Source organism: Mustela erminea, chromosome 4 (assembly GCF_009829155.1).
Source record: "Mustela erminea isolate mMusErm1 chromosome 4, mMusErm1.Pri, whole genome shotgun sequence".
Lineage (NCBI taxonomy): Eukaryota > Metazoa > Chordata > Mammalia > Carnivora > Mustelidae > Mustela > Mustela erminea.
Window position 1 is genome coordinate 2,428,769 of NC_045617.1, and position 17,370 is coordinate 2,446,138.

At 60.9% G+C, this 17,370-nt stretch overlaps 1 protein-coding gene across 4 annotated transcripts in view; it reads left to right on the forward strand.

Annotated features, from left to right (window-relative positions):
- The window catches only part of RPS6KA2 (ribosomal protein S6 kinase A2), a 303,443-nt gene that overhangs the window by 90,646 nt on the left and 195,427 nt on the right, over window positions 1-17,370 (forward strand). The window contains exon 1 of one of the 4 annotated variants that reach the window (XM_032338512.1): window positions 9,941-10,105. The exons of the other annotated variants lie outside the window; for them this stretch is intronic. Within the exon in view, the coding sequence (XP_032194403.1) occupies window positions 10,055-10,105 (51 nt within the window). The 5' untranslated portion in view covers window positions 9,941-10,054. Of the gene's footprint in view, window positions 1-9,940; window positions 10,106-17,370 lie in introns of those variants that run through there. 4 annotated transcript variants of the gene reach the window in all.

The window sequence follows — 17,370 nt, forward strand, 5'->3', positions numbered from 1 at the left end:
GAGGGTGGTGGCGTGCTCAGGTCCCGGCTTCTCGGACTGCTCTGACCCAGCGAGGGCTGCCGCGGCGGTCCGAGTCTGCTGGCCATAGCTGGCTCGTAGTCAGGAGTGCGGCGGGGAGACAGAGGAGTGGGCAGTTTGAGGACCACTCACAGGTCAAATCGGTGGGCTGAGGCAGTGGGGGAGGCATGGGGCACGAGGAGAGGAGCGTCGGCGATGTGGCCCCGTTCGCGGCTCGCGTGGCTGGACGGACACCACTGGTGGAGTCAGGGTGATCTGTGAGAGGTGTGGCCCCTGGCATGCGCTAGAGATCTTCAACAGAAGACGTTGAGCAGACACTGGGTAGAGAGGTCTAGAGCTCAGGGTGTGACCTGGCTCCGTCCAGATTCCAACAAAATTGAAAGCTGATGGAGAGGGAACGCTCGGAAGTCAGCGGGAACCTAAGAATCCCAGACATTCTTGAGGGGCAAAATGGAACTGCAGCGGTCATCAGAGACATGGCCGAAAATACCGTTATGAATCTGGGAAAAGTTCGGAACACCCGGTTTAAAGAGGTCCCGGGTTTGTGGGGGAGCTGGGGGCTCGCACCCAGGCAGAGAGGCTTGCTTGTAAGGTCAAACGCAACATCATGCATTACAGCACTTGTACCTGAATATCTGCCCACGTGAATAACGGCAAACTTCTCAGAATTCCAGGAATAACACAGAATGTTAAAAAGCTAAGGCGGCTTAAGCGTATGAGTTAGAACCCCCTACACCAACACCGTAGCTGGGAGGAAAGTGAGTGAACCCCGAAATGCAATTATCGTCTCCCCTTCAAAGCGTTCGCTAAGGGATTGGCAAGACAGGGCGTGAGCCATGAGGCGATCCCCATGCTCCTGAGAAACTTTGGATCGTGCAAAATCACCCGCTGAAAATAGCCAGGGCTTTGGGGACGTATTGGGTTGCAGTGCAACATTCAAAACCTTAGAAACTTTGGGACCGGAGCACTAACTGAAAAAGTTACAATCCTAATTTAAAATCCTCGCATAGAAAAAGTTCTATCCAATTCCTAATGAATGAACTATGCTGCGGTACCCACGGAATTTTGCTGTAAACAGAGAAAGACAAGGCAACATGTGACAGGCCAGCCAAGGAAGGACAGGGTGGCCGACGGGGGGACAAGGTCAGAGAGACACAGTTGCAGGCTTTGCACAAAACACAGTGACACCTGCCGTGGGTGTTCTAGAACATGATCTGTGCTTGGTCCTCCCGATAAAGACCCCGGAGAGTCTTGCAACCCAGATGCTTTCAAGACCGAGCATGTGGCCAGGCAGGACCGGAGTGGCAGCGTGGCTCGGTGGGTGTCGTTGGTGGGTGCGTGGGCTTCTGCGTCTCGCCGTGAACGCTGGTGATCGCACACCTGGTGTTCAGCGTGGTGACTTCCGTGGGCCGCCGACGTGTGCCCGTGCCCCTAGCAGCTCCTACACGATGCTCTCGCTGGCTCAGTCCCATCTCTGTTACGAGTGCGTTTGATAAAACATTTTCCCGCCACAAACCAGGCCGCCTCTCATCAGGAGCTTGCCCGTGTCAGGGGGCTGCGTTCGTGAAGGATCAGGTGCGTGGCTAGGGGAGGCTGGTTATCTGCGGAAGCTTCTAGAAGAGGAAGCTGACCTTGAATCACCTTGGCGACCTTCTGTATGTGATCCACACCCTCCTTTTGACTGTTTATTTGAAGACTGCTGTGTCTGTGACGGGCATTTCAGTGTCTGTTAAGTACCATCCTTGTAGGCGTCTCCCAGTTCTTTGGGGGATGGGCGGCGCTTCTCCAGATGTAACCCCCACTCTTGTGCAAAATCAAGCCCCAACCCGGTTGTGAGATCTGGGAGCCAGTTTCTTCCAAAACATGAGAATAATACCCAGAATGAACTGAAGTTCTCCTAAAGACAGCAGTTAGGAAGTAGGCTCAGAAAACAGATGTGGCTGCGGAGGATTCATCTGTTCGGTTTTATGCTCTCATCGTGTCTTCCACTCTCCTTTGGTTGTTCTCTCGTGCAGAAGAAGGTTGACACCTTAAAGCAGAAAGGCACATACTAGGTTAACTGAATTGCGTCAAAGCCTTTTGACCGTAAGCCCAGTAACTACAGCTTTGCGTGCCGCTACCCCAAGCCTTTGCCCTACGGTTTCAGACGCGAAGCATCACTGTTCTCTTCTTCCTACTTCTTCCGCGAGGACACGTCGGTGCGTTGTCAGCCCAAACAGCTGCTGTCCCTCTCACGGAGAAACCTGCTCTCCTAGGACAAGGAAGAAAGGTCACATCTGAACTGTGTCTGGTCGTTCCCATGGCCGACCTCATTGGGAAAGGGAGTTTTAATCAATACATTAGCCATTGGCATCTACCTGTAAGACGCATTCTGTGAGCGGGACGCTTCCCGTTGTGACTGGCGACAACCTGATTTTACCTGTTTCCCTTGGTGAGCTGAGGCCTGGCTCAAAGATGACGGGAGTCTCATCCCATCAGAGAGACATGTTTTGGAAAATCAGGCCACGTGAGGCAGTGTGGACCCCCAGCCCAGCAAAGGTCCGGTGCTGCAGGACAGTCGTGAGTCAGACGGAAGCCGGGAGGAAGGGAGCGGGAGAGCTTTGCTGTGGGAGCGTCCGAGAGAGAGCTGGAGGCCGTCCGTCCGGGACGAAGAGCCAGGAGCTTGGACGTGTCCCAGGCTTTCGGGGAGGCAGGTCTTAGGACAAAGCCTGAGAATGACTCCTGAGAGAAGAGAGGTGTTCTCGGGGCAGTGTAATCGGGCCCCTCCGTGTGGTCCTCATGAGACAGAAAATGGGGAGATTATTTTTAAAAATCCAATGCGGTCCCACACGTAGCTTCCCAAGGGTGGTTTGGAAAAGCACAGGTGTGACAGGTGCACCGCGGAACCCGCTGGGTAAAAAAAAGTCTCTAATAGCATCACGAGGAGGGAGCTCCAACTTAGGTAAAAGGACTTTTAAAAGCTCTTGCTTGTCTAAGTCTCAGGCCACCCGCTTCGCCCCTTGGAACGAGGCTCCTCCCCCTTGGAACGAGGCTCCTCCCCCCTTGGAACAAGGCTCCTCCCCCCTTGGAACGAGGCTCTCCCCCTTGGAACGAGGCTCCTCCCCCTTGGAACGAGGCTCCTCCCCCCTTGGAACGAGGCTCCCCCCCTTGGAACGAGGCTCCCCCCCCTTGGAACGAGGCTCCTCCCCCCTTGGGACGAGGCTCCTCCCCCCTTGGAATGAGGCTCCCCCCCTTGGAACGAGGCTCCTCCCCCCTTGGAACGAGGCTCCTCCCCCTTGGAACGAGGCTCCTCCCCCCTTGGAACGAGGCCCCTCCCCCTTGGAACGAGGCTCCTCCCCCCTTGGAACGAGGCTCCTCCCCCTTGGAACGAGGCTCCTCCCCCTTGGGACGAGGCTCCTCCCCCTTGGGACGAGGCTCCTCCCCCTTGGGACGAGGCTCCTCCCCCTTGGAACGAGGCTCCTCCCCCTTGGAACGAGGCTCCTCCCCCTTGGGACGAGGCTCCCCCCCTTGGGACGAGGCTCCCCCCCTTGGAACGAGGCTCCTCCCCCCTTGGAACGAGGCTCCTCCCCCTTGGGACGAGGCTCCCCCCCTTGGAACGAGGCTCCTCCCCCTTGGAACGAGGCTCCTCCCCCCTTGGAAGGAGGCCCCTCCCCCTTGGAACGAGGCTCCTCCCCCTTGGAACGAGGCTCCCCCCCTTGGAACGAGGCTCCCCCCCCTTGGAACGAGGCTCCTCCCCCCTTGGGACGAGGCTCCTCCCCCCTTGGAATGAGGCTCCCCCCCTTGGAACGAGGCTCCTCCCCCCTTGGAACGAGGCTCCTCCCCCTTGGAACGAGGCTCCTCCCCCCTTGGAACGAGGCCCCTCCCCCTTGGAACGAGGCTCCTCCCCCCTTGGAACGAGGCTCCTCCCCCTTGGAACGAGGCTCCTCCCCCTTGGAACGAGGCTCCTCCCCCTTGGGACGAGGCTCCTCCCCCTTGGGACGAGGCTCCTCCCCCTTGGAACGAGGCTCCTCCCCCTTGGAACGAGGCTCCTCCCCCTTGGGACGAGGCTCCCCCCCTTGGAACGAGGCTCCTCCCCCCTTGGAACGAGGCTCCTCCCCCTTGGGACGAGGCTCCCCCCCTTGGAACGAGGCTCCTCCCCCTTGGAACGAGGCTCCTCCCCCCTTGGAAGGAGGCCCCTCCCCCTTGGAACGAGGCTCCCCCCCCTTGGAACGAGGCTCCTCCCCCTTGGAACGAGGCTCCTCCCCCCTTGGGACGAGGCTCCTCCCCCTTGGAACGAGGCTCCTCCCCCTTGGAACGAGGCCCCCCCCCTGGAACGAGCCCCCCCCCAGTAAATCGCCGGCCCCTCCCACCCCACTTCCTCACCTTCCTTTCGTCTCCAGTCCAGCATCTCCGTCCGCCGGTGTCCGCATGGCTCCCCGGTGCCTGCCGTGTGCAGTGCTCCCGGGCATGGCTGACGCAGCGAGTGTGCCCACGGATGCACGTGGACGCCCGCGGACGTCCACAGACGCCCACGGATGCACAGGGAAGGCCCTTCCCGCCATGTCGGAGAGAACTGTGGCTCAGCCCGTGCTATGGAGTCCATGGATGTGTTTCCATCCTCATGTCCGCTTGGACACAAGCCAAATCAGGGCAGTAGAGAGACTCCGACACACTGTGACTAACACCGGGGAGGACTGAATCCCTCGGCCTTGTCCCAAGGTGACGGTCCCGGCCGGTGTGGACGTGCATCTCCATGAGGTCATTCAGGGACCTCGGTTTCTTCCATCTTCCGTCTTCTCCCTCCAGCGTCTTCGAGAATGTGGCCCTTGTTGGTGGAGGTAAAACAGGATCCTTCTCGGATGGCGTTTCCACCCTTCAGAAGACAAGAAAGTCTACGATATTGAGTCTATCATCAATGAGACGTTGTGGGGTCACGTCAGTCCCCCACGTGCACCAGCGACCCGAGATCAGCCACTCGGCCACACTCAGCAGGCTGGGAATCTGGGGCACAGCTCCGGCGCTAGCTGGCCCAGCACCCAGATGCAGCCCTGCCTGAATGCCAACCTCCCTGACTGCGAAGTGAATTATGCTTTTCCTGTACTCTAGACTCTTTTTATACCATGTGATACCTTATAGCTTGTCTTAGTTTTTTCAGGGTTGTTTGGTGTTTTGCTTTTTGCTTTACCTTCTTCCTAGGCAATATCACCCCTCTTTGCCTGATGTGTTGGTCAGTTTTCTCCAGGGAAACAAAACTAATAGGAAGCATACATAGAGACAGAGAGAGACAGAGAGAGAGAGGGAGAGAGGGACACTGTGAAGGATTGGCCCACGTGCTTGTGGAGGCTGACCCAGGAGAGCCCAGGCATTAAGTTTCAGTCTGAAAACCAGCAGGTTCAAGACTCCGGAAGGGCGATGCTTCAGTTTAGGTCCAAAGGCAGGAAAACACTGACGCTTGAAAGCCCTCAGGCAGGGGGAGTTACCTCTTAATGGAGTATCAGCCCTTCTGTTCTATGCAAGACTTCAACTGATTGGACAAGGCCCACCACGTGGGTGGGCAGGGATAATCTACTTTACTCTCTACTTGCTGAAATGTTAATCTCATGTAAAAACATCCTCACAGACACACCCAGAGTAATATTTGACCAAATATTTGGGCACCCTGTAGCCCAGTCACGTTGACACAGGAAATTAACCTTCACGGACGGTTAGTAAATGGTAGGAACATTTGCCATAAAGAGGAAAAGTGGAGGAGGAGCTGTTTGTTTTAGCGGGTGGTTCAGGGAAAAGATGACGCGTTCAGCTGTGGATGGGGTCGAGGAGCTTGTGTGAAAGGGTGGAATTAACGTTCCCAGCAGACTGTGGACCTGTTCGTCTGGGGCTCCGAAGATGAGTCTGGCGCAGACACAGAGGGGGAGCTGTCCTTTCCATACAGACGGTGCACGTCCAGCCGCCTGGGCCGTCCGACGATCAGCCCTGAGCTCGCCATTCCGATCCTCCTGCGCCGTCAGTCACCCATCCCCGTGTAATCCCACCTGTGGGATCCCGGACAACCCTGCTGTTCACGCAGCCCGGCCCAGGCCCGCCATCGGGCTCCTGGAGGATGGGCAGCACGTCCTCCAGCCCGCCCCCGGCCGGTCCGTTACCACACTGAGAAACACCCTCTAACTGAAACCCGTATGTGGCCCCGTGCTCTCCCCGGTTCCAGCTGCACAGCTCTCCCGGGACCTCGGCGGGGCCTGTCGGACTTGTGTGTGCCCGACGCTCTGTGCTTGTGGGCGTGGTTCTGTGGTTCTGCCCACTTTCCTTCAGCCACCTAATCCCTGACTTGCCCGCTGGGTGTCCGCTTGGAGGACACTCGCCGCAGCCCTCCACGCTCAAGGTGACCCCCCGCTCAGCCTCCCGACGGCGGTGTTCGTGTGCTGAACTTGGGCTTGTTTGTCCGGCGGCGCTCCTGTCCCAGAACGTGAGCGCCACAAGGCGGGCATCTCTCCCACGCACCGCCGCTCTTCCCGAGGGTCGTCCACAGCCCAGGCACGCGTGCCCATGTCTCGGATGCGTGGATGCACACGGAGAATTACAGAGCACGCGCCGATCTCGGCAGCAGCTGGCACCGCGCCGGGAGGAGGGGCTCATGCGTCCAGAGCGTTCGGTCCCGGCGGCCTCGTGCTCCGGACGTTGGCAGGAAGCGTACCTCAGAGCTCTCATTCTCTGAGCCACACGGCGTGTCAGTGTGATTTGACTTAGCGTATCCTGTCTTGACTGAGAAAGGGAGTCGTTCACTCATTTCAGAAATATCGCAACATTGGGGCGCCTGGTGGCTCCGTCGGTGGAGCGTCCGACCCCTGGTTTCGGCTCAGGTCGTGGTCTCAGGTCTCGGCATCGAGGCCGCGTCAGGCTGTGCGCTCAGTGCAGAGTCTGGTGTCCTCCATCTGCCCCCGACCCCCTCTCGTGCTCTCTTTCTCTCTCTAAAATAAACAAATAAATAAAATCTTTTCAAAACACAGCAGTATGGAGCAGTTCTCGCTAGTCGAAATTGTACGTACATGCCGATTTAAGAGTGACGTGACTTGTTTCATGTTACGAGCGGGAGTCTGCTGCCACACACACGTTATGCGAACCCCGGGCGGTCTCGAGTACGTCTCAGGTCACGAGCTGGGAAGAGAAGCAAGAAAATGCGCCCTTGGCACCACAGGGAGGGGACAGTGCTACGCCGGAGTCCGGTGCCCACACACTGAGAGGCGGGTGTGACCAGGGACCTCACGCTCTCCTGAGTGCGCCTGCGTCCCCCAGCCTGCTCTGTCCGGAGCAGCGTCTGCGTCCGAGGTCCCCACACCCACCTCCCCTGTGTTGGCCTTCCTGCGTCCTGCAGATGTGGGGTGGGAGCTTGGAACAGTACTTCTGGGATCCCCAGCAAAGCGGGTCAGGACCGTGACCCTTCGGGGCCACGGGCTGTGCTGTGCGTGCATGTTCCTTCATGACCGGTTGCATGTCCATGCGATGCCTGGCTCTCTAAAGCACAGGCCCACCCATGGCGGGGCCCCTCCTCTCTGGGTAGGGGTGCTGACGTGCACCGAGCAGGTAAGGTATGCCCCTGGCTCCCGGGGCCTAAAGGCCAGTGGGTGACACAGACCAAGCTGTGGCCATGCAGGATAACCCAGGGCGCCTTGGAGGCAGAGAGGACGGGGCCTCACCCCCAGACTTCTCTCTGCAGCTAGACTCGAGAAGGAAGGGCCCGGACCAAGACGCTGGCGGGGAGGCATGTGTGGTCTGCGCTGGAAAATCCCTGTGCAGGGCGTGGCGGTGCGGCGGGGGCCGGCAGGCGGGCGAGGAAGGGCGCCCTGAGGCCACAGCAGGGCAGCTGGGCTTCCTCCTGAGGATGGCAGAGGCCTGAAGGGTTTGTAAGCCGGTGGGGTGGTGTGAGAGTGTGTCTGGTCACAGCGTGGAGAGTGGACTGAGACGGGGGCAGGGCGCAGAGCCGCGGCACTCAGGGGACACACGGGTGCGAAGCATGATGAGTCCAAGGGCACGACAGAGAGACCGAGTCCGCGTGTGGACGAAAGGGAAGGACCCTAAGCAGTCGTCTCGTGCTCCGGCCTGAGTCACGGGCAGAGGATGTGCTGCGGCTGCGGCCGTGGGGGGCACAGGCAGCGAGGGGGGGGGAGTGCCGCGGGCCCTGGGGACCGTGCTGCCCACTGGACACCGGGGGCTCCGTCGGCAGGCGGCCGGTGCCACTTTCTGGAGCTCGGGGACCCCCACAGCTTGGATTAAACCGTGCGTGGACGGTGGTGAATGCTGCCCGGGGATAAGGGGTCCGCAGAGTGGGGCTGAGACACTGCCCACCCTCTGGGTTGGTGGAGCTGTAGCGCCAGTGACCCGCGCCACCACCCCAGCCCGGTGCGACCCAGAGGACGGGAGCAAGCGCCTGCGCAGCCACTGGGCGGGTTTGGCCGGGAGCTCCATCCTCAGCAGGAACCGCACTGGGACCCTCTCCGAAACGGGGCTGCTCCGCGGATCCGAGCGGGCCAGGACGGCGTGTCTTCAGTGCCTTGGAAGGCCGTAGACGGACAGGAGGTTCCAAACACGGAGATTCTCAGCAAATTCCCCGAGAAGCAACGCCCGCTCCCCTGACCGCATGGACCGCCTGAAGGTGAGGCTGAGCCGGCGGCCTCTGCGGAGGTCCGACTTGCCCATTTTCCACGTCCCCATGTGCCAGAGAAGCCGTGCGGGGCCAAGAGGTTTGGATGGGCCGTCCCTTTGTGGAGATTCACGGGCGTAAAGACATGTTCCATCTTCTTGTTAGGAACGTCTCATAGATTCCCAGCGAGCAGCGGCGAGCCATGACACGTGGAGACATGCATGAATTTTCTCAACAGACGGTGACAGTCGTAACCCGACGAGAGAGGAGTCCCTTGCCCAGGGACGCAGGGACGCTGTTGCCTCAGGGAGACGAAGGCTGAGGTCCTGAGGTCCTCACTGGCAAACCCGCTGACTCACTTTCGGCTGAGAGGTTGTCTAAGCAAGAACACACGTCCATGGAACATATTTTTTATGTGTTTCTCTTATTTTTGTTGGTTTCCCTCCCAGATTGCTTAACAGCAAGTTAGCCGGTTTGGGAAAGCACAGAAAGGAACTGGTGGGGATGGCCGGGCCTCCAAGCCGGTGGGCGTGCTCCCTAACGAGGCGGCGGGGTGGGGGGCACATCCCATTCACTCCCCTCAAGGAGCCGTGGGCTGGGTGTTTGTGGTATGGACGTTTCTTTACCAAACAAACAAACAGACAAACCCTCCATCATGTCCTAATGGCCGGGGCCCTGTCAGGAGCAGTCTGAGGCTACCCCAGATATTTGCCGTCCCAGGTCCGGAGAGACGGGCTGGTTTAGGAGACCGAGGACAACAGCCGGACGCAGAAACAGAGAATCTTTGTGGCTTTACAGTTAAGCCGCGTGGCGCTGTACGTGGCTCACACTCTCCTGGTTTCGGGTTTCTGTGGCAGGGGCCCTGCCAACGGGGCAAGGAGATCAGAGCTTGAAAACGACTTGGAGTCTAGGAAAGGACGCATGGACACAACGCTAACAGCCGTGAGAGTCACGTTCTCTGTGCTCTGCCGTGCGGGCCCCGGGCTGCAGCGGGAGCCTCACGGGGGTCTGACAGCGGCGACCCGAGATGGCATCCAGCTGCCTCGTCGCTGGCGGCGCGCGTCCTGCCCCCGCCGCCCTGGGCTGCGCGATAGCGGCTCGTCCGATCTGGGCCCCGCTGGAGACAGGCAGACGCTCAGCCCAACAGGTGGCCGACCTTGGGAGCTCGCCACCCAATGGCGACCGCGGGCCCTATATTAAGTAAATGACCCTGAGGTGCTGGATTAGGTCAGCCGCTAAAAGTGTTGTGGTTTGCCCTCACCGCAAGGAACCCGCGTCTCGGGTGCCACCGGTGAGAATTGGCCCGAATGTTTATCAGCTGCAGCTGCGCTTGGAGGTTTGCTCGCCGACCCGTGGGGGGCTCAGACGCTCTGCGCTCGAGGAGGAGCGGGTCCCTGTGCTGCCACTTCTGCCTCAGGCAGGATGCTGTCCCGCTTCCGACAAGCCTTCTCTAAGTTCTATGGGGCACTGCTAGTAAGTACCTCCGTTTCGTTTTCACCGAGTGCTTGGCGGTGGGCGGTGCTTCCTGGCCCGGTGCCCAGCGGTCCCGGTGGGAGCCGGGCCGGCCCACTGGGAAGCTCTTCTCAAAGTCACACACGACATTGACCTGCCCCCACCCTGCTTCTCAGTATTTAATAGGAGGCGGAGGGTAATGGTTTAAAGCACTTGCTTTTTTTACTTTTGTCTTTGCTTAGGCACAAAGTTGTTCTCCATTATTTCCGGTTTTCTTTCAATTTTGGTTTGTGAGAGAGTCCTGCTCTGCGTGGCGTCTGTCCTCTGTCGGACGTCATTCAGTCTCGCCCTTGACCGGGTGGACGTGCAGCGCCCTCGTGTCCCTGCACGAGCTCGGACCTCCGGCTGCCCGGCTTTCTTTGCGGCAAAGGGCGATTTTAGCTGAGCCGGAGCTCGAGGCACAGGTAGGAGGCTGAGCTCTGGTCCCTCCTTTTACCTTTTCCTCGTGCTCCGTCCTCATCCTCGTCTGTCTTCTTTTGTCTCTGCCGACTCCATCCCACTTTCTGCTCCTGTTCCTCCTCGGGGGAGGAGGACACAGCAGGTGCCGGCAGAGGACGGCCAGCTGGGCGGTGAGGTCCTGGACCTTGGCTCACTTTGCGGGACTTCTTCCAGGACCCTCACGCCCAGCTCGCCGGTGCCTCCCCGGGAATGCCTGTGGCTGTCATCACGTCTTGGCTAATGTGTAGTTCACTCTCCCAACACAGCATTCCCTGTCCTGTCACTGGTCCCGCCTCGGGGGACGACTCTTAATGGGTCTGTGGCTGTTCACCGAGCTTTCTGATCAGTGGCATGGGACCTGCACCCTGGCTAGCATCCTCCTAGCCTTCTGTGATTCCAATATCCCTTCCGATCCTTGGATAAATGGTAAATGCCTGAAACGCACTTAGCACTGTTGTTTGGAATGTGCCTTTGCCTCAAACCCCTGGGGCCCCCAGCCACTTTGAAGATAAACGATTTGGGTAGGAGTTCTTACAGAATGTCAGGGCCTGGCATGTCGTACGCGGGAACAGATGAAACGTGGGGTAACGTGGTGCAGGTGAAGGAAGCGGCCTGGAGGGGTCCGACCCCACCGGCCCCGCGAGGAGCAGACGGGCAGCCGGCGCCCCCGAGAACCTGGGGACAGACAGCAGCAAGGCTGGGGTGGGAACACGCAGGCTCGCTACCGAGCCCAGGCCCTGCGCAGCCCTCCCTGGGGCAGGAACGTAGGCCTCAGGCACAGACAGGCTGACCGTGTGGCACCGTGTGGGGGACACCGGCCCAGAGGTGGACGTCGGGGGGTCACGGAGCAGGTGCTCTCTCCATTCAGGACACTGAGGACCGGCCGCCAGGACGTAATGCTGGCAGCGGAGGGGCACGTGTCTGATCTGACAGACATTTGGTCCCGTGCGGCTTCCTGGGTTGAGGCACGAGTGTTTCCATGTCTGGGACACTCTGTGTTGGGGAATGAGCAAGTTTGCCCTGCTTCTGCGGAACGGAAAGCGTTAATTCACTGATTCGTGGCTCTCATGGGTTCACTCTGCATATGTGGACACATGACCTCGCAGGACTGGGTTTATGTAAGGTCTCTGGGGGCCACCGTGGATGCAGATGACAGGCATGACCCAGTGCAGGGCCCGGAGCATCCATGCCGCAGAGACACAGCTTCCGTCCCGGCATTCAGAGCCCCTCCACGGGGAGGGACGCAGCCAGGACTCCGGGGCTCCACCAGCAAGGCCGGGGACTCCGAGTAGCCCTCAGCATCTCATCAGTCCCTGTCACAACACCCCCTCTGCAGGGGACAACAGAGGGACGCCCCTTCCCAGCAGTGTGAGGACGCTGGGCTCTGCCCCTCACGGAGAAGGTGCTGCCACCAAGCCAACCTCATAGATACGAGGGGGAGGTTTTGTGCAGAGTCTCCAAATATTTGCCCCTAAAGGCCGGGAGAACTTAAATGCACAACATTCTAGCAGCTGGCTTCCATGGGTGTCCTCAGTTCCCCGCCTGTCCTGTGGGTCCCCCCACCCCGGCACAGCCCTGTCACCTGTGCTGGGCCAGCAGGGTCTGAGCGTGCAGCTGGACACACCTGGCCTGGGACGTGCCCTGGGAACTCTGAACAGTGGGCATGGCCAAGCTCCCTCCCCTCCGCACCCCTGCCTGCTCCCGGTGCGCTCCAGTACACGCTGATCGTTTCTATGTCCCACGTACGTTTTTCCTCTTCCCTGGTCAGACCGAGGGCACACGCCCCCCGGCCGGTGCACACGGAGGTCTGCCGTCCCAGAGCTCCCGCAGACGCTGCAGGAACCCATCACCGCCGTCTGCGCCGTCGGTCCCAGGCGCCTTGCCGTGAATTCAGATGTGGATTCTGTTGGAGGAAGGGAAACCCGTCCTCCCACGGAAGCAAAGGAACATTGTCAGTTCACACAGAGGCACGGGGCATGGGGGGTCGGGAGGATGAGTGTCTTTCGTGGGGGAGACGTTGCTAGAGGAGCGGCCTACTTTCTGCAGCGGCGCTGGTCCGGTAGCCAGTGGGAGGGAAGCCGGCTGTGGGGTCCACTTGGGGCAGAAGGGCCTGGTGGTTCTCACTGAAGAAAGTGAGATGCATTTCTCCTCGGCTGAAGTACCTTCCATCCCGCTGCGGTGTTCGGGGAGGAAAGCCGGGCAGCTCCTTTCCCGGGAGACGTGGGTCATTTGGAAGAAAGCGCTGGGGTGGGAAGCGAGGTCCGTTCAGGCAGCTGTGCCTCATAGGAGCAGATGCTGTCCGAGGCTTGCGGGAGAAGGAACCGGGTGTGATGGGTGTTGGGGGCAGGGGGTCCCCACTGCAAGATGGCCGTGGTGTGATGAGTGCGTTGTCACAGACGGAGGAGCAGCTCCTCTGGGCCACGTTTGCACACCTGGCACTGTCAGAAGGCCCTATTTCCTCCCCAGAGAAGCAGACGCCCAGGTGCTTGGATGGGTGGGCTCCTCTGAGCAGGGGAGGCAGGTCTACAAGGGGGACAGAGAGGTTGGGCAGCATCGATGTGCAGGGTCTGGGGCTGGAGGGGAAGCATGCCGTGCAGGGCTCCCCACTCCCTGGGACCCTTCCCGAGCTGGGGACGCACATGTGGCTCGGCCTTCTCTCCATCAGTCACACTTACTCTGTAACTCCCCTGGGCTTGGGTCTTTGTCTTCAGCCTCCGCCTTGAAGCTGTTCTCTTGGCTCCATGACCTGGAGGTCTCCTGACCTGCCGACTTGGGTGACATCCAGGCTCTCTTCCCGCTCGTGACTTCTTGGGGGCTGCTGGCTACATGTGTGCAGGCAGACGTGCATGTTTATACAGGTGTGCGTGTGCACACACAGATGTGAGCGGGTGTGCATGCCGGCAGGCGTGTGTGTAAGGGTGCGTGTGTGTGCGGTGCGTTTACCTGCAGGTGTGTGCAGGTGTGTGTGTGGAGATGTGGGTGGTGTGCAGCTGTGTACACAGGTGCACGCGTGTGTGCGTGCACGAGTGTGCTGGTGTGCATAGACGTGCGTGCGTGCCAATGTGTGCACGTGTGTGCAGATGTGGGTGGTGTGCAGCTGTGTACACAGGTGCACGCGTGTGTGCGTGCACGAGTGTGCTGGTGTGCATAGACGTGCGTGCGTGCCAATGTGTGCACATGTGTGCAGGGGCAGGCTCCAGTGTCCGGCTGCAGGGACCCCCTGACTGCTGCACTGGTCCATTTCTGCTCCACCTTCCGGGGCCGGTTCTCTCTCCCACGGCAGCCGTGGCCAGCCGTTCTCCGCCCCCCACTCCGCCGCCGGTGCCTCCCTGATAGACCAAAGCCCGTGGTGCCGGCCGAGTCAGTTTAACCCCTCGGGGCTTTGGGGTTAAATCTGGAAGGTGGAGGACTTGGGCTGAGATCATGGCTCCTTGGAGATCCAGGCTTCTGACCCGTTGTTCCGGGCACTGTTTTAAGTGCAGTACACGTAAGAATCCACTCACTCTCCATCGTTCTCGGGCCAGAGGAGTGTGGGGGTGAGGTCACGTGCTGTGCGCACATGCGGGCGTGCGTTGGAACCGCTTCTGCTGCCTCTCCGGCAACATCTGTGCTGTGTAGCTCCTCTGGCATCCCCCAGACGCGGACAGAATCATGGATCCCGCCATGCTCTGTTTCTCAGTCAGCCTGCCTGCCTGCCAAGGCCCGAGTGCCGCTGCAGGCACCGAAGCAGCACCACGTGCTGTTGGCTCAGCCTCTGTGGGTTCCTCGAAACCCGGGGCTAAGTGCGCTTCGGGTTCTGCTCCTTGCTAAGTGCACCTGGGAGAAACGACTCCATGTGGGTTCCTCATCACCAGTTCCCTTAGGAGCGACCCCCATGCAGGGGTGGATTTCCCGGTAGCAGGTTATCCCCTGGCTAGGCGGGCAGCCACGTTGGGGCTCTCCTGGGCAGGGCCTCAGAGGAGATTTCCAGCTGTGACCCTCAGCCGTCCCCCCTCTGGCCCCAGTGCCCGTGGGTCCACAGTGGGCTTGCCCACAGCTCTGCACCTCTCAGCCCCCACAAAGACTCCGTGGGGCACGAGCGTTAGTGACCTGGGGAGACATCCCCAAAGACCTCGAAGAGTAGACAGAGGAGAGCTGTGACACCAACCGTGTCCCAGGAAACCGAGAAACCCCTGCCGGGGCTTCTGCCCTGCAGAGCCCCCATCGGCTGTGCCTCAGCCAGAGCCTCCGGTGTCCCCTCTCCTGACGTTCGAGGCCGCCCACCATCCCCGTCCCAGCCCGCTCTGGCCAGCTGGGCTGGCGGAACTCGTGTGCAAGCCCCATGAACACAGCCCCCGCCCCAGTGGCAGGCAGGTGGCCTCGGCGTCACTGAGAGTGTCTCGCGGGTCTCATTCCTGCCTTGAGGGCCTTTGATCTTTGTGCACACGCCTCCGAGAGGGACGCTGCTGAGCGCCTGTTTCCCGTGGCTGTGCTCAAACCCAGCACGGAAAACGCACAGTCTTCCACAGGGCACTGGGTCCACAGGCTGGTTCTATTGCCCGAGGGTGACCCTGCCCCGTCTTTCAAGTTCCGGAGCTCCAGAGCAGCCACGGGCAGGCACGTGGGGCTGTAGAGCGTGGGCTCATTTCTGCTCCCGGTATGGCTGCTATGGCCACCGGGCGGGTGCCACCTGCGTGTCCCAGGCCTCTCTGGTCCTGACTCGTACCTTCCACGCCTCTGCTTGCCTGATTCTTCATCATCACTGCCTCCTTCCACCCGCCACACCCACTGGGGTGCAGTCCCAGGGTGCGCTCACCCCCGACTCGGGCCCGTGTGTGGCTGTCCGGGCAGCACATGTGCCCGTGCCAGCTTTCGGGACGCAAGTGGGAGCACGGTCACTGCTGCGGGAGCACTCAGTTTGGGGTGGTCCCCATGCTGCACAGCTGGGAGCCCTGACCTGGACGTCACGGGGACACAGAGGCGTGTGCTCCTGCGGCAGTCCAGGTGGTCTTCATGGAGGAAGTGGCAGGTCTCACAACAGGATCAACAGGATGAGCCGGACGTGAAATGCCGTGGGTGACACTGAGTCTGGAGGCAGGGGACAGGCTGTGGTGGGTGTCGTGGTGCGTGCTGGCGTGAGTTTCGCTCGTGGTCACCAGCACAGCACACCGGCGTTCCAGAGCTCATGCAGCAGCAGCTCTGCACCTGCTCGTGAGGCACAAGTTGCTCAGTGATGTGTCCAGTGACAAGGACAGCCACCGTGTCTGTCCCACAGGGTCCCACAGCAGGAGGACGGACATTGCTCGCTGGGGCGCCCACACTCCCTACCCCAGCGAGCAGCCCCAGCTCTGGCTGTCATTGCCGGAGACGGGGGCCGGCAGGGCTGACCGTGGCCCGGTCCCTTTGCAGGACGCTGGTGTCTCGGCCGGATGAAGCTCAGGCCGTCCGTCTGGTCTGGAAGGGCCCCGGGTCTGCCCGGCAGCAGTTCTCCGCGGTCCCCGGACCCAGGCTGCGAGGCGTGGAGGTCCGGGTGCTCGCGTCCTGGCACACACTCGCCAGCCCGTGTCGCCACGTCGGTTCTTGTCTCTCACTTGCGGGGCCTAGTGTTGCCGTCGCAAGAGCGTCTGGACGCAGCCCGGAGCCCTCTGCTGCCGCCTCTTCCCCTCCTTTGCGTGCTGGCGGGTTTCTCAGTCCCAGGTTGCTCCTCTCTGCCGTGGGAAACGTGGACGTCCGGAGGGAGGGTCCAGGGGAAGCCTCCTTCACGAGGGCCGGTCCAGCGCCCGCGCTGCAAGGCTGGGGATGGATGGATTTGAGCTCTCGGTCTTCCCCGGTCCTAGCTGACGTTTCCTCCTAGCGCGTGTCACGGCGCACGGCCTGGAACTCTGTCCGTTCTCTGGAGGGGGCCTCAGGCAGGAGGGAAGTCAGAGGTCGGGTCTGGTGCTCACGGCCTGGGGAGGAGGGGCAGGAAGGACAGTGGTGGCAGTGAGCCGCAGATCAGGGAACCACGGCTGTCCCAGTCCTGTGCCCCGGCCTGTGCACTCATGCTGGGTTCACTGAAGTCCGCTCAGCCGCACTCACCACCGCCCACCAAGGACGCAGCCCCCAGCACCCTCTGTGTGCGGCAGGGAGGCCGGGACAGGGCGGGGAGCACTGGCCTCTCGGCAGCATCTCCCCGACCGTCTAGGGTGTCCCTGTGGCCCACTGCTGCCGGCTTCTGTGTGTCCCCACTCTGTTAAGATGTTCCTTAGACACACAAACACAGCTCTCCAGACTTAGACACATTCCGCAGCTGCAGAGGGTACGGAGGGAGAATGAGCACCGTCCGCACCGTGAGGCCCAGAATTCCTCTTAGGAAACACTCGTTGTTTGCGGGGAAACATGTTGGATAAATATTGCTGTTGGAAGGTGTATCCGACGAGGTCCCATCCAGGGGCCCGCTGGGCTCAGAGGGGACGGCGCCCAGCGAGACCCCACCCCTGCCCGAGGGGCACTGAGCCAGGTTCCCTGGACCCCGTCCACGCCGCAGCTGGACGACAGAAGCTCCCCACAGCCTCACTTCGAACCCGTGGGCTCTTATGGGACACAGAGTCCGGGGTGGGACCTGGGCTTGCCCCCCTTTCCTGTGCCCGGGTGAGTTCCCGGCCTCCACATGTGGGGGTGCTCTGCCCCTGGATGCCTCATCCAGTCTGGAGCCGGTGCCTTAGAGACCAGGCGGCCCCAAAGACCCAGACCCGAGACACCTGCCCACTCACCTGCCGCGGCAGCTTCCCAGGCGCGCCAGCCGGTCCCTCGCCCTCCCGCAGCCGGGC